This window comes from Macaca nemestrina, chromosome X (genome assembly GCF_043159975.1).
Source record: "Macaca nemestrina isolate mMacNem1 chromosome X, mMacNem.hap1, whole genome shotgun sequence".
NCBI classification, from domain to species: Eukaryota; Metazoa; Chordata; class Mammalia; order Primates; family Cercopithecidae; genus Macaca; species Macaca nemestrina.
This window is the reverse complement of record NC_092145.1, coordinates 76,992,512-77,006,973: the sequence shown is the minus strand read 5'-3', so window position 1 is coordinate 77,006,973 and position 14,462 is coordinate 76,992,512. Positions and strand designations below refer to the sequence as shown.

General features: G+C 36.6%; 1 protein-coding gene across 1 annotated transcript in view; it reads left to right on the top strand.

Annotated features, from left to right (window-relative positions):
* The window catches only part of LOC105464288 (ATPase copper transporting alpha), a 136,294-nt gene that overhangs the window by 54,520 nt on the left and 67,312 nt on the right, over positions 1-14,462 (top strand). Inside the window, exon 2 of the mRNA XM_011712032.3 lies at positions 4,295-4,435. Within this exon, the coding sequence (XP_011710334.2) occupies positions 4,316-4,435 (120 nt within the window). The 5' untranslated portion in view covers positions 4,295-4,315. The remainder of the gene's footprint in view (positions 1-4,294; positions 4,436-14,462) is intronic.

Sequence of the window (14,462 nt, the reverse complement as noted above, 5' to 3'; positions counted from 1 at the left end):
CAATTAAACGTAGAGTTATATGACCCAGCAAGTCTACTGTTAGGTATTACCAAAGAGAAATGAAAACACAAAAGTTTGTACATGAATGTTTATAGCAGCATTATTCATAATAGCCAAAAGATGGAAACAACCCAAATGTTCATCAACTGACAAATAGATAAAATATGGTATATCTATGCAGTGGAATATTATTCAGCCATAAAAAGGAATTATGTACTGATATGTACTGTAACATGAATGAACACTGAACATATGCTACATGAAAGGAGCCAGTCATGAAAGACCACATATTACATGATTCCATTCATATGAAATGTCCAGAAGAGGAAAATCTATACAAAGTAGAATAGTGGTTGCCTAGGACAGAAGACTGAGGAGATGATGACTGATAGCCAAGGGGTATGTTTTGTTGTTGTTATTGTTGTTTTTAGGTGAAAAACATGTTCTGAAATTGCCTGTGGTGATGGTTGCACATGTCTGTGAATATACTAACAACTATTGAATTCTACGCTTTAAATGTGTGAATTATGTAATATGTGAACTACATCTCAAGAATGTTTTAAAACTGATGTTGGGAAAACAGGACATCTACATGTAAAACAATGTATGTTAGATCCTTACCATACACCATGTACAACAATTAACTCAAAATGGATTAAAGTCCTAAATATGAGAGCCAAAACTACAAAAACTCTTAGAAGAAAACATAGCAGTAAATGTTCATAACTTTGAATGTGGCGATGGTTTCTTATATATGACACAAAAAACACAAAAGAAGAAAGATAAATTGGACTTCACAAATTAAAAGCTTTTGTGATTCAATGGACACCATCAAGAAAGTGAAAAGAATGGAATACTGATACATTTTACACATCAATGTACCTTGAAAACGTTATGCTAAGTGAAAGCATCCAGACACACAAGGGCACATATTGAATGAATCCATTTATTTGAAATGACCGTACAGGCAAATTCATAGAGATAGGAAATAAATTAGTGTTTGCCAAGGACTGTGAGTAGAGAGGAATGGGGAGTGTTGCTACTGGGCATGGGATTTCTTTTTGGAGTAATGAAAATGTTCTGCAACTACATAGTCATTACGGTTGCACATCCTTGTGAATGTACTAAAAAGTACTGAATTGGGTATCTTAAAAGGCTGAATTTTTTTCATTTCTTCTAAAAAAAACCCAGGATAGATGTGCAGAATGTGCAGGTTTGTTACATAGGTTTATGTGTGCTATGGTGGTTTGCTACATCTATTGACCCGTCCTTTAAGTTTCCTCCCCTCAACCCCCACCCTGCAACAGGCCCAGTGTGTGATGTTCCCCTCCTTGTGTCCATCCATGTGTTCTCATTGTTCAGCTCCCACTTATGAGTGAGAACATGCAGTGTTTGGTTTTCTGTTCCTGTGTTAGTCTGCTGAGGATGATGGTTTCCAGCTTCATTCATATCCCTGCAAAGGACATGATCTCATTCCTTTTTATGGCTGCATAGTATTCCATGGTGTATATGTACCACATTTTCTTTATCCAGTCTATCATTGATGGGCATTTGGTTTGGTTCCAAGTCTTTTCTATTGTAAATAGTGCTGCAATAAACATACGTGTGAACGTGTCTTTATAGTAGAATGATTTATATTCCTCTGGGTATATACCCAGTAATGGGATTGCTGGGTCAAATGGTATTTCTGGTTCTAGATCCTCGAGGAATCACCATACTGTCTCCACAATAGTTGAACTAATTCAGATTCCCACCAACAGTGTAAAAGCATTCCTATTTCTCCACAGCCTCGCCAGCATCTATTGTTTCCTGACTTTTTAATAATTGCCGCTCTGGTGTGAGATGGTATCTCAATGTGGTTTTGATTTGCATTTCTCTGATGATCTGTGATGTTGAGCTTTGTTTCATATGTTTGTTGGCTGCATAAATGTCTTCTTTTGAGAAATGTCTATTCATATCCTTTGCCCACTTTTTGATGGTTTTTGTTTGTTTAAGTTCCTTGTAGATTCTGGATGTTAGACCTCTGTCAGATGGGTAGATTGCAAAATTTTTTCTCCCATTCTGTAGGTTAAAAGGCTGAATTTTAAAGCATGTGAATTATATCCCAATTTTAAAAAGAATGCATATGTCTTAGTTCAGGCTTCTATAACATAATACCATAGACTGGGTGGTCTAATTGTTCAAAGCTCCACAGAAACTAGTTGGAGAAGTTACAAGAGTCCATTAATCATCTTGCTTTGTTAGTAGCAGTGGGCATGGTTCAGCATTTTCTGTTGAAGTTTCTCTGAGCTCACCAAAACTAAAATGATGTAGTAATATGTTTTATACCATTTGAAGTAAAAGGTACAAAAGGTGTTATACACTGAAAATTCTTTTTCCCACCCTTGTTCCCTAACCACTCATTTCCCCTCATCAGAGGAACCACTGTTTCCATGGTATATATTAGATTGATTTATGTGAAATTGCCAGTGTTTGACTATGATGATTTTAGGTGGTTCAGCCTAATATCAGTGAAAAAACAGTCCTATCTTAATGGAGTTTTTATTCTAGTGGGAAATGTATTACTTAATTATTGCATTGTAACAAATAACCCCAAAATTTAGTGGCTTAAAGCAACAAACATTTATTATCTGACTTCCTATGACTCAGTAATTTGGGAGCAGCTTAGATGGGTGGTTCTGGCTCAGGGTGTCTCATGAAGTTTTAGTCGATGTGGTGTCTAGGGATGCAGTAGTTTAAAGGCTTAACTTGGGTCTGAAGGAGCAGTTTCCAAGGTGGTTCACTTACCTGGATATTGGCAGGAGGCCTTAGATCTTTGCTGGTTTTTGACATGAGGCCTCAGTTCCTCGCCATATGAACCTCTCCATAAGGCTGCTTGTATGTCTTCATGCATGGTAGGTGGCTTCCCCCAGATTGCATGATTCAGGAGAGAGGACAACAAGGAAAACACAATGCTTTTTTCTCCTCTTGCAATGTTTTTTATGACCTAGTCTTGGAAGCTACACCTTGTCACTTCTATCTTAGTCTATTCATTAGAAACAAGTCATTAGGCTGGGTGTGGTGGCTCATGCCTGTAATCCCAGCACTTTGGGAGGGTGAGGCCGGTGGATCACTTGAGGTCAGGCATTTGAGACCAGCCTGGTCAACATGGTGAAACCTTGTCTCTACTTAAAATACAAAAAATTAACTGGATGTGGTGGCATGCGCCTGTAATCCCAGCTACTGGGGAGGCTGATGCAGGAGAATCACTTCAATCTGGGAGGCGGAAGTTGCAGTGAGCTATCGTGCCACAGCACTCCAGCCTGTGAGACAGAATGAGACCATGTCTCAAAACAAAACAAAACAAGACAAGACAAAAAAAAACAGAACAACAACAAAAACCAAAAAACAAGTCATTAAGTTCAGGCACACTGAAGGGGAAAGGATTAAATTCCACCTCTTGAAGGAAGCAGTAGCAAAGAATTTGTGGGCATATTTTAAAACCACCACAGGAAGGCAGACAATAAGCAATAAACAGAATAAATAGCAAATTATGGAGTATGTTAGCAGGTGGTAAGTTCTATGAAAGCAAAAGAAAAAGCAGAGGTAAGGGGAATCAGAGTATGTTTGTGTGGAAGGGATGTAGGTTGCAGTTTTAAATAGGATGGTCAGCATAGTCCTTCCTCATTAAGGTTAGATTCGAACAAAGACTTGCAGACAAAGAAGTTAGCCAAGCAGTTATCTGGAAGAAGAAAGTCCCAAAGCAAGAGAATAGCTAAAACGAAGGCCTTGAGTGCTGAGGAGTCATCCTTGCATGAGTAACAGCCAGGAGGCCAGTATGACTGGCACAGAGAAGGGTTTGGTGAGTGGTAGAAGAGGAGGTCAGGTAAATTCGAGGAGGACAGGCATGGGAAATCATGTGGGACGTCGCTGGCTGTTGTAAGGATTTGGGGCATTTTTGGTTAGTTCTTAATTTCTACTTACAAATGTTAAATGAGATTATGTATAGGAAACTTTAGTAATCAGGAAAGCACTCTATGAAAGCTAGTTACTTGTATTAAAGTATTGAAATTTTTATTTTTAGTTAGCATAGCCATAGAAACAACTTTCCTTTACTTCATCAAAGGTAATGAGAATTTTTTTTTCTAAGCAAGAAGAATGCTTACTATATTTTATTACTAGCAGATTTTAATTTTTTAAACATGACACTTAAGCATATATAAAATATAGCATATTTTTAATTGGGGAGGTGGGGGAAAAGTTAAGGAAAGATTATTTGCATGGCTGAAATTAATGGGTTTATTGTTTCTAACAGGAATGTAAAGAGGAAATCAAAATGGATCCAAGTATGGGTGTGAATTCTGTTACCATTTCTGTTGAGGGTATGACTTGCAATTCCTGTGTTTGGACCATTGAGCAGCAGATTGGAAAAGTGAATGGCGTGCATCACATTAAGGTAAGTTACTCTTTGGAAACTGAAGTCAAATGCCATTGAAGAGAATTCTACTAGAAATTACTTCTAACACTGAGTTAGAAGCAGAGACACTGACACATTTGGCAATAAAAACTATTGTTTTTCTTATCTTGAAGCTAAATAAGTTTTCTTTGACCTATTAATTCCTCTTCTGAAGAAAAAAGATATATTTTCAATTTAAAAACATCTGAACATGGAACCTTGATATTGTGGTTGTATATTTACAGATTTATATTATATTATAAGTATATGAGTATTTATATACTGCTTATTACTCTGAATATCATACTGAACTAAAATATATGTTCTCAGGCAATGGGTTGAGGTTTTCTTTTTCTTTTATAACATGGTGATTATTTTGCAATTAAAAATTGAAGAGAAAATGTCTAGAGAATGACTAGTATACTTTGGTTTTTATTTTTCATTTTTTTTTTTTTTCAGACAGGATCTTGCTCTGTCACCCAGGCTGGAGTGCAGTAGCAAAATCACAGCTCACTGCAGCCTAGATTCCCCAGGCTCAAGCAATCCTCCCATCTCAGCCTCCCAAGTACCTAGGACCACAGGCGTGCACCACCATGCCAGCTAATTTTTTTTTTTTTAAGGTGGAGTTTTGCTCTTCTTGCCCAGGCTGGAGTGCAATGGCGCGATCTCAGCTCAGCACAACCTCCGCCTCCCGGTTTCAAGCAATTCTCCTGCCTCAGCCTTCCGAGTAGCTGGGATTACAGGCATGTGCCACCACGCCCAGCTAATTTTGTATTTTTAGTAGAGACAGGGTTTCTCCATGTTGGTCAGGCTGGTCTCGAACTCCCGACCTCAGGTCATTCGCCCGCCTCAGCCTCTCAAACTGCTGGGATTACAGCGTGAGCCACTGCGCCCAGCTGCATGCCAGCTAATTTTTTAATTTATTTTTTGTAGCGATGGGGATCTCACTATGTTGCCCAGGCTGATCTCAAACTCCTGGACTCAAGTGATCCTCCCACCTGGGCCTCCCAGAGTCTGGGGATTATAGGTGTAAGCCACCATGCCCAGCCAAAATTATTAGTACACCTTGTATGATATGCCTAAGAAAGACTCTATTATTGGTTTTTCTGTTTGTTTTTTTCAGACTCTTGGACTTTAAGTTGAAGACGCTATTATTGTTTAACATTCCTTGAGCATCAACAACATTCTAGATACACTGTGGTTAAAGATGTAGTTCAGGTTATAAAAAAGCCTTCTGAATACTGCATGAAGTACCTATGGTTATCATAAGAAACTTCATGCATATATGGCAGGGACTGGAAAATGATGATCTGCAGGTCAAACCCAGTTTGCCAACTGCTTTCATATGGCTCATAAGCTAAGAATACCTTTTACATTTTTACATGGTTGAAAAAAAATAAAAAAAAATATTTAGGAACTTTTGAAAAGCATGTGAAATTCAAATTTTTGTGTCTATAAGTAAAGTTTTAGTAATGTAAAGTTTTATTAGAACACAGCCACACTCATTCATTTACGTATTGTGTACAGCCCTTTTTTTCACTACCACAGAGTTGAATAGTTGTGACAGAGCCCATATGTGGTGTCCTCATTGGTAAGTGATATACTGCCAAATGATTTACCACAGTAGAAATACCATTTTGTCTTCCCACCAGCAATGTTTGTGTTCCACTTTGAAAGTGTTCCATTTTCTCCACATTCTCTCCAACAATTTGTATTGTCAGTCTTTTAAATTATAGACATTGTAATGGGTATGTAATATTATGTCACTAATTCTCATTTCCTTAATGGCTAATGATGTTGAGCATCTTTTCGTGTGCTTATTAGGCATTTGTATACCTTCTTTGGTGAAATGTGTGTTAAACCCTTTGGCCAAATTTTTAGTTGGGTTTTCTTTGTTTTCTTGTTACTGAATTTTGATTATATATTCTGAATATGAGTCTTCTGTCAGATATGTGTTCTACAAATACATTTTTCCAGTCTGTGGCTTGTCTTTTCAGTCTCTTAAAAAGTGTCTTTTGCAGAGCAGAAGTTTTTATTTTTGACGAATTCCAGTTTATCCACCTTTTTTCCTTTTATGCCTTATGCTTTAGTATATCTAAGAAATCATGGCCTAACTCAAGGTCACAAAGATTTTTCTCCTATGTCTTTTTCTAAAGACTTATGATTTTAGGTTTAATGTTTAGGTCTATGATCCATTTTGAATTAACTTGTATACATTGTTAGATACTGGTTGAAGTTAATTTTTTTTTCGGATATGAATATCCATTTTTCCCAGCATCATTTGTTAAAAAGTCTGTTCTCTCTCCATTGAATTGCCTGTGAACCTTTGTTGAAAATCAATTGACCATATATTTATTGGTTTATTTCTTTCTGCGCTATTCTGTTCCATTGATCTGTATGTCTGTCCTTTGGCCAATACCACACAGTTTTGGTTATTGTAGCTTTATAATAAGTATTAAAATAAGCATTAAAATCAGATACTGTGATTCCTTAACTCTTTCTTCTTTTTCAAAATTGTTTTGGTTAGTCTAGGCCCTTTTCCTTTCCATATAAATTTTAGAATCTTATATGGATTCTAAATCTTATATAAATTTTAGAATCTTGTATGGATTCTAAAGTTTGTAAGTTTCTATAAAAATATCTGCTGGGATTTTCATTGAGATTGTGTTTTTTCTACAGATCCATTTGGACAGAAGTAACATCTTAACAATATTGAGTTTTCCAATCCATGCACATAGTATATGTCTATTTATGTTGGTATTCTTTGATTTCTTTTATCAGCAATCTGTAGTTTTCAGCATGCAGTTTCTGTACATATTTTGTTAGATTTATTTTTAAGTACTTTATGTTTTTGAATGCTGTTATACATGGTACTGTTTTTAAAATTTTAAATTTAAGTTTAATTTCAGTTGTTCATTATGAGGTTTTTGTATGTTGACTTTGTATCCTGGAACCTAGCTAAACTGACTTATCAAACCTACTAGCTTTTTTGTAGATTTCTTGGGATTTTCTATGTAATTATGTCATCAAGGTATATAAATAGTTTTTCTTGTTGTTGTTTGTTTGTTTGTTTGTTTTAAGATAGAGTCTCACTCTGTGACCCAGGCTGGAGTACAGTGGCACAATGTTGGCTCACTGCAACCTCCACCTCCTGGGTTCAAGTGATTCTCATGCCTCAGCCACCCAAGTAGCTGGGACTACAGGCACATGCCACCACACCGGGCTAATTTTTGTATTTTTAGTAGAGTTGGGGTTTCGCCGTGTTGGCCAGGGTGGCCTTGAACTCCTGGCCTTGAGTGATCTGTCCACCTCGGCCTCTTAAAGTGCTGTGATTGCAGGTGTGAGCCACCGCGCCTGGTCACATAGTTTTATTTCTTCCTTTGTAGTCTGTATATCTTTTATTTTTTCCCTTGTATTATCAAACCTTCATTACATTTTGATTAGGAGTGGTGAGAGTGAATGATGGTGGGGGGAAACATTCAGTCATTTACTGTTAGCATTGTGTTAGTTGTAGAGTTTTGTAGATGCTATTTGTCAGATTAATGAAGTTATTTCTATTACTAGTTTGCTGAGGGTTTTTTTAAACACCATGAATGGATGTTGAATTTTGTCAAGTGCTTTTTCTGTATATAGAGATGATCATATGATTTTTCTCCTTTAGTCTGTTAAGATGGTGAATTACACTGATTGATTTTCAAATGTTGAACCAGCCATGCATTCCCAGGATAAGCCTCACTTGGTCAAAGAAGACTTACTTTTCATTAAAAATTTCAAACATACACAAAGGTGGAGAAACTCTTAATAGTACAAGGATCTACCCTATACCCATCACCTAGAAAAATCCTTGCTATTTATTTGCATGCCATTCTTATCAGTTGAAGTTAATAATGTGTTTTGCGGATGGTCCTAAGAGTTGGTCTAGGCCTTCCTGCCTGTTGTATTCTGTTAAGGTAGATGTCTCTGACTAGTAGATTGGAACTTCGTAGTATATCTCCATACCAGTTGCCATTTCTAAGCCTTTCGGCCACCCCCTGCCACCACCCCTACCCGCCCCTTTCCCTTGTCACTCTTCGCAATTCTCAGCCCTAATTGTAGTATATATAATTTCAGTACTCTTTCCCATGCTTTATTTAGTTTGTTTTTGAACATTTTTTTTTCCTATTTCTCTCCAACTTGTATCTCAGGATCCAAAGAATTAACAGTATCTCATGCCAAAAGCTTGAGGATTCCTACTGTATTGACAATAACATACAGAAGCTTTTGCTTAAATATTATGCTTACTTTTTTTTTTTTTTTTTTTAAAGACAGAATCTCACTCTATCGCCCAGGCTGGAGTGCAGTGGCACCATCTCAGCTCACTGTAACCTCTGGCTCCTGGGTTCAAGCGATTCTTGTGCCTCAGCCTCCCAAGTAGCTGGGACTACAGGTGCACGTCACCATTCCTGGGTAATTTTTTGTATTTTTAGTAGAAATGGGGTTTCACCATGTTGGCCAGGCTGGCCTGGAACTCCTGACCTCAGGTGATCCTCCCGCCTCGACCTCCCACAGTGTTGGGATTACAGGCATGAGCCACCACACCCGGCCTGAATTACTTACTCTTAAACATGTTTATTTTTACTGCCAGGCCTTAATGAGTCAGTACTGGATGTGTCATTTTAGCTGAGTTGTATTCTCATTTGTGTAATATACTTATCATTTTAATGTTATTTTGTCATTAAAACAACTTTATATTGGTGGTAATTCTATTTGCTGGAGGTTCTCTGTAATTTTGCTTTTATGCAATGTTCATTACAGTAATAGCGGGAAGTTAATGCCCCTTTGGAATTTGATCAGCTTGCATCAATACCAGAATGGTTTTCCTATGACTAGTTGAGATTCACATGCAATACATTTTTTTGACATACTACCAGGAGCAGATGTTTACATTATAACGAAAGCTTTGTCCAACTGGACATCAGATTTAGCACAAAATTCAAAATTAGGGACATGATGGATTCTTTCTAATTATCAGAAGCTCATTATATTTTTAAGGGCATGAATGATTACATTGGAACTACAATATTTTGTGTCTCCAGATCAGATACTTGTGACAGCTCTACTTTTTAACTATTCTTGATCTAAACATTAATTTTTACCATTTATTTTTCAGAGATTTCAAAATAGTCTTGGCTCTTTAGTGAAATACAGAATTTATACTTTATCTCTGCAGTATTCTTATCTAAAATTCTGATTTCTCATAAGATCTTGAGTAGATTGGTTTCAGTTTGCCTTGTTTTTATTACCCAAAATTGGCTGATTAGCCCATCATTACTCTCTATGAAGTCTGATACATTTCCTTAATTCAAGAGTCCTATGAAGTGTGGTGCTAATATGTGGACAATTCTTCTCTTCCTAATCTGAAACTGTAGGTGATTTTTTCCATGTCTAAGTTTTATATTCATCTTGGCCAGAGAGTAAACTTTGGATCCACATTACTATTCGTGTGAGGGAAAATGCAGTATTTCTCATTTCTTGACTCTACACTCTGATTAGCTAAGACTATGTTGATAGCTGTGGCTAGAAAAGTTTTATTTGCATAGTATGTATTCCTTCTCCTAAGTTTTCTGTACTGTTGGCATCCATGTGAATACTTAGATAGGAACTTTCCATTTTCACATGCTCCAAAGGTAGAGTTTTTTTGTTTTGTTTTGTTTTTTGTTTTGTATTCACCATCTACCGTGGCATAACTCCAGTCTTAGAGGCTCCCACATTGCTTCTTCCCAGCAACATCCCCGAACAGGGATACAGTTGCCTTTAATGATCTTTGGGGAAAGAGCCAAGTTGGAAAAGCTGAGAGATGACAGGTAATTATTTTATGTATTTATCTTCAAAATATTCAAATTTATATAAAAATATTTTCCCCTAATCATATCTATGCAAAAGTTAAAGGCATATTTTGCAGTTTGTTGATTAGGAAAGAGAATAGCAAAAGTAGCTCTGCAACCTCAGTGCTAACGCTTTAAAAATGAGTCGCTTAATTTCAATGAGTAATAAGTATGACACATGCATTTGATTTATCCTCAAATGAAACTAATTAAACCTCCTCCACTTGATCTAAGGTGGGGCTGGTGTTGAGGGCCAGAACAGAAGCTGAACCTTACTAATTATATAGTAGTGTCTGCTAATTGCAGTAAAGCTGTTTTAACCATTTGGAAACTAGTTCATGTAATTTTTTGCCAAGTGACTTAGGTACTTATTGTCTACTGACAGCTAAAGTATTTTCCAAAACCCTCAACTCTCTGTCTAGTAAACTATTGTAGGTGAATATTTGTCTCTGCCAACATATCCATGCATAACTATAAAACTAGATTCTGCTTTGATATTTGCAAATACATTCTTGCTTCCCAAAACAGCCTGTTTGCATCACAGTCATATATAAGATGACTATTTCCACTGCATCTTCCCAAAGTTCACCACTGCTTAATAAGATCTGTTTAAGGTCAAACAAATGCAATTGAATTTTGATTACATTGAAAATGAAGAATAGCAGCAATATAATATGAAAGCACTTTGTGTTGTCAACAGTGATTTATACAAATCCCGGTGACAGATACTCAAGACTACTTTCCAGGGCACATTCATAATTTCATTGCTAAAAATAAAAGAAAATACACTTATTCTGCCTTTTTCAACTCTGCCTCTCTCCTTTCAGTCAAAAGCCCTTATGTTAGTAACCTTTATTCTTTTTTTTCTTTTTTAAAAAAATATTCTACTAAGTGTGAAGTCTTCGAGGGCCAGAGACAGATTTCCTGTGAAGTTAATGAAGCTTAAGTTTCAGAGCTCCTCATTTGCATTGACCTTCTAAGACTCTAGAAGGAGTATCAGCAGTGTGTTTACATGGTCATGTGTTTTTGTACAATTTGAAAAAGTAAAACAAATTTAACCACAGCCCTTCAAGACCATTGTCCATTTCTACTTCGATGACTCTTCTGTTAGACCTCCCCTTTGTGTTAGCGTGATATTGGAGTGGCCATGAGCATTTTGGGGATGTGACTAAGGGGAGGTTGAGTTGGGGATATGTTTAGTTCGGGGTTAGTAGGCTATTTGACTATATAGGTGATTCTTTGTCACTTCTGTGTATAGTGGAGCTTTTGCAAGGAATTCTGATATAGGGATGGCTTCTTGGAACACCCCTACTACTCATGGTGCCAACTCACTAAGCATCATGACATGAAGGTGTGGGGCTCAGTGTAAAACTGGTAAATGAATGTTACCAGTTCAAAGAATATGTAAGATTAGTCACTTCACAAGTAAATTTGAAATGCCCTGAAGTCTTACAGCTCATATATGAAAGAAACTCTTTTCTCAAATTTGACAGCAGCTCTAAAAATTTATCAATGCCTAGTTGTTATGTTGAAAGGAACATTTCTAAACTATCATTAATTTAAAAAAATTTTATCTAGAGAAAATATTTAACTATTTTTATTTTCTTTATATACAAGTGATTTTATAAAGTCGTCAAATGAAGCACTAAAGAATATACAGCCAAAAATATAGGAAAAGAAAGTATCAGAGAGGTATATCAGGCATTATTAATAAAAATGTTTTTGTTATGGATTTTTATGATATTTGTTAGCTTTAAAAACTTATAACTCGTGATTTAAATTTTTTTTTTTTTTTTTTTTTTTTTTTTTTTTTTTTGAGACAGAGTCTTGCTCTGTCGTCTGGACTGGAATGCGATGGTGCGATCTCGGCTCACTGCAACCTTCGCCCTCCTGGGTTCAAGCAATTCTCCTGTCTCAGCCTCCTGAGTAGCTGGCATTACAGGCACGCGGCGCCATGCCCGGCTAATTTTTGTATTTTTAGTAGAGACGGGGTTTCACCATGTTGGCCAGGCTAGTCTCAAACTCAGATGATCCGCCCCCCTCCGCCTTCCGGAGTGCTGGGATTACAGGTGTGAACCACTGCACCCGGCCATATAACTTATGATTTTTGTTATGTGCTCGGAATATTTTCTTTGGTACAAAATTTTGTTGTTTATGGTTTTGTATTCTTTTTTTTAAAGAAGGCCCTTCAAATTGTTTAAGTTTCAGACGCCACAAAGTGTGAATTCCTCTCTTTCTAGACATCATATAGAAAACTGTCTTTGCCCAAACATAATTTATAGTCAGAATGTAGTTCAACATGATCATACATAAATATTGATTACTTTTTAAAGAATGTTAAAGCTTAAAATTTCTGCAAATAATTAATGGGAACCAGGCTTAATACCTGGGTGACAGAATAATCTGTACAACAAACCTCTATGATACAAATTTACCTATATCACAAACCTGCACATGTACCCCTGAACTTAAAATAAAAGTTAAAAAAGAAATGTACACAAAAAATAATATTTCTGTATCATAACTTCTAGGATTATAATTAAGCCTGAGATGCAGTTCATTTAGAAACCAGATTTGGAGAGAAGGGTGTTTCAACTAAGTCAAGGAGCTCTTGGTAGTGTTTGGAATGAAGTAATATAATTGTGATATTAAATTGAGTAAGTTGTTTTATTGTAAAATGCAACAGCAGAACAGATTAGAGCTTTAATTAACAGAATTCAAAGAGAGTGAATAGTCAGGAAATCTCTAATTTTGGAATAAATAGAATATGACTGTTTGCCTTTGCAACTTTAGAATTTAAATACATTTTGGAAATTATGTCCTAAGTTATACAGTACATAAATGTAATCTTCTTGTTTGTCCTGCCAGTGTTAAGACTGTAGACTTTAAAGGGATTAACCTGAAGTTTAATTTAATCACCCCGGTAGTCTGTTCAAAGGAAAAGTAAAATAGGCAGATAATGTGAAGATCTTTCTCTGGGGTTGTTTGGCCTTTTTGAAAGTAGAAATGTAAAAACAAATTTAATAAGATATAAGTACTGAATGATTCCAAAGGTTAATGCTTTATTAACAAATTAGTTTGTCCCTGAAACTTACAATGCTAACTTTTTAAGTGCTTTTCCCCTTTGATTAGATAAAGGCTATAGTCCATTCTCTTAATATAGACTATCCTTTAGAAAAATGACCACATCATGGATCACGAGGTCAGGAGTTCGAGACCAGCCTGACCAACATGTTGAAACCCCATCTCTACTTAAAATACAAAACTTTAGCCGGGCGTGGTGTCGTGCACCTGTAATCCCAGCTACTCAGGAGGCCAAGGCAGGGTAATCGCTGGAACCCTGGAGGCAGAGGTTGCAGTGAGCTGAGATCATGCCACTGCACTCCAGCCTGGGCAACAGAGCAAGACTCCAACTCAATAAATAAATAAATAAATAAATAAATAAATAAAATAAAATAAAATGAAAATGACTACATAAATGCTAGCAGTTACTAAATTCCTCCTTTGGATCAATAAATACATTCGTTACTCCCCTTACAATTAATTGGTGTTTTTATTATTGAAAAAGTAACACATATACAGAGTAAAATTCCTCTCCCAAGGAAAACCAGTTGTCCTATGTATATGTATCCTTCCAGAAAGACTATTAATATAAAAAAATTTTTTTTTTAATTTTTTGAGATGGAATCTCTCGCTCTTGTCGCCCAGGCTGGAGTGCAGTGGTGTGATCTCGGCTCACTACAACCTCTGCCACCCGGGTTCAAGTGATTGTCCTGCCTCAGCCTCCTGAGTAGCTGGGATTACAGGTGCCTGCCACCATGCCTGGCTAATTTTTGTACTTTTAGTAGAGACGGGTTTTGTGCCATGTTGACCAGGCTGGTCTCGAACTCCTGACCTCAGGTGATCCACCTGCCTCAGCCTCCCAAAGTGCTGGGATTACAGGCGTGAACCACTGTGCCTGGCCAAAACTGTTTACATGTACATCAGTATATATACTTGATGTGTGTGTGTCCACTTTTTCTAAAAATGGAAGCATACTATGCACATCATTCTGCACCTTGCTTTTTTTTTAAATTAGCAAATATATCTTAGATATTGTTCCACATCAATATATAGAGACCCATCTAATATTTTTTCTTTCTATGTGGGACTCTTTTTTTGAC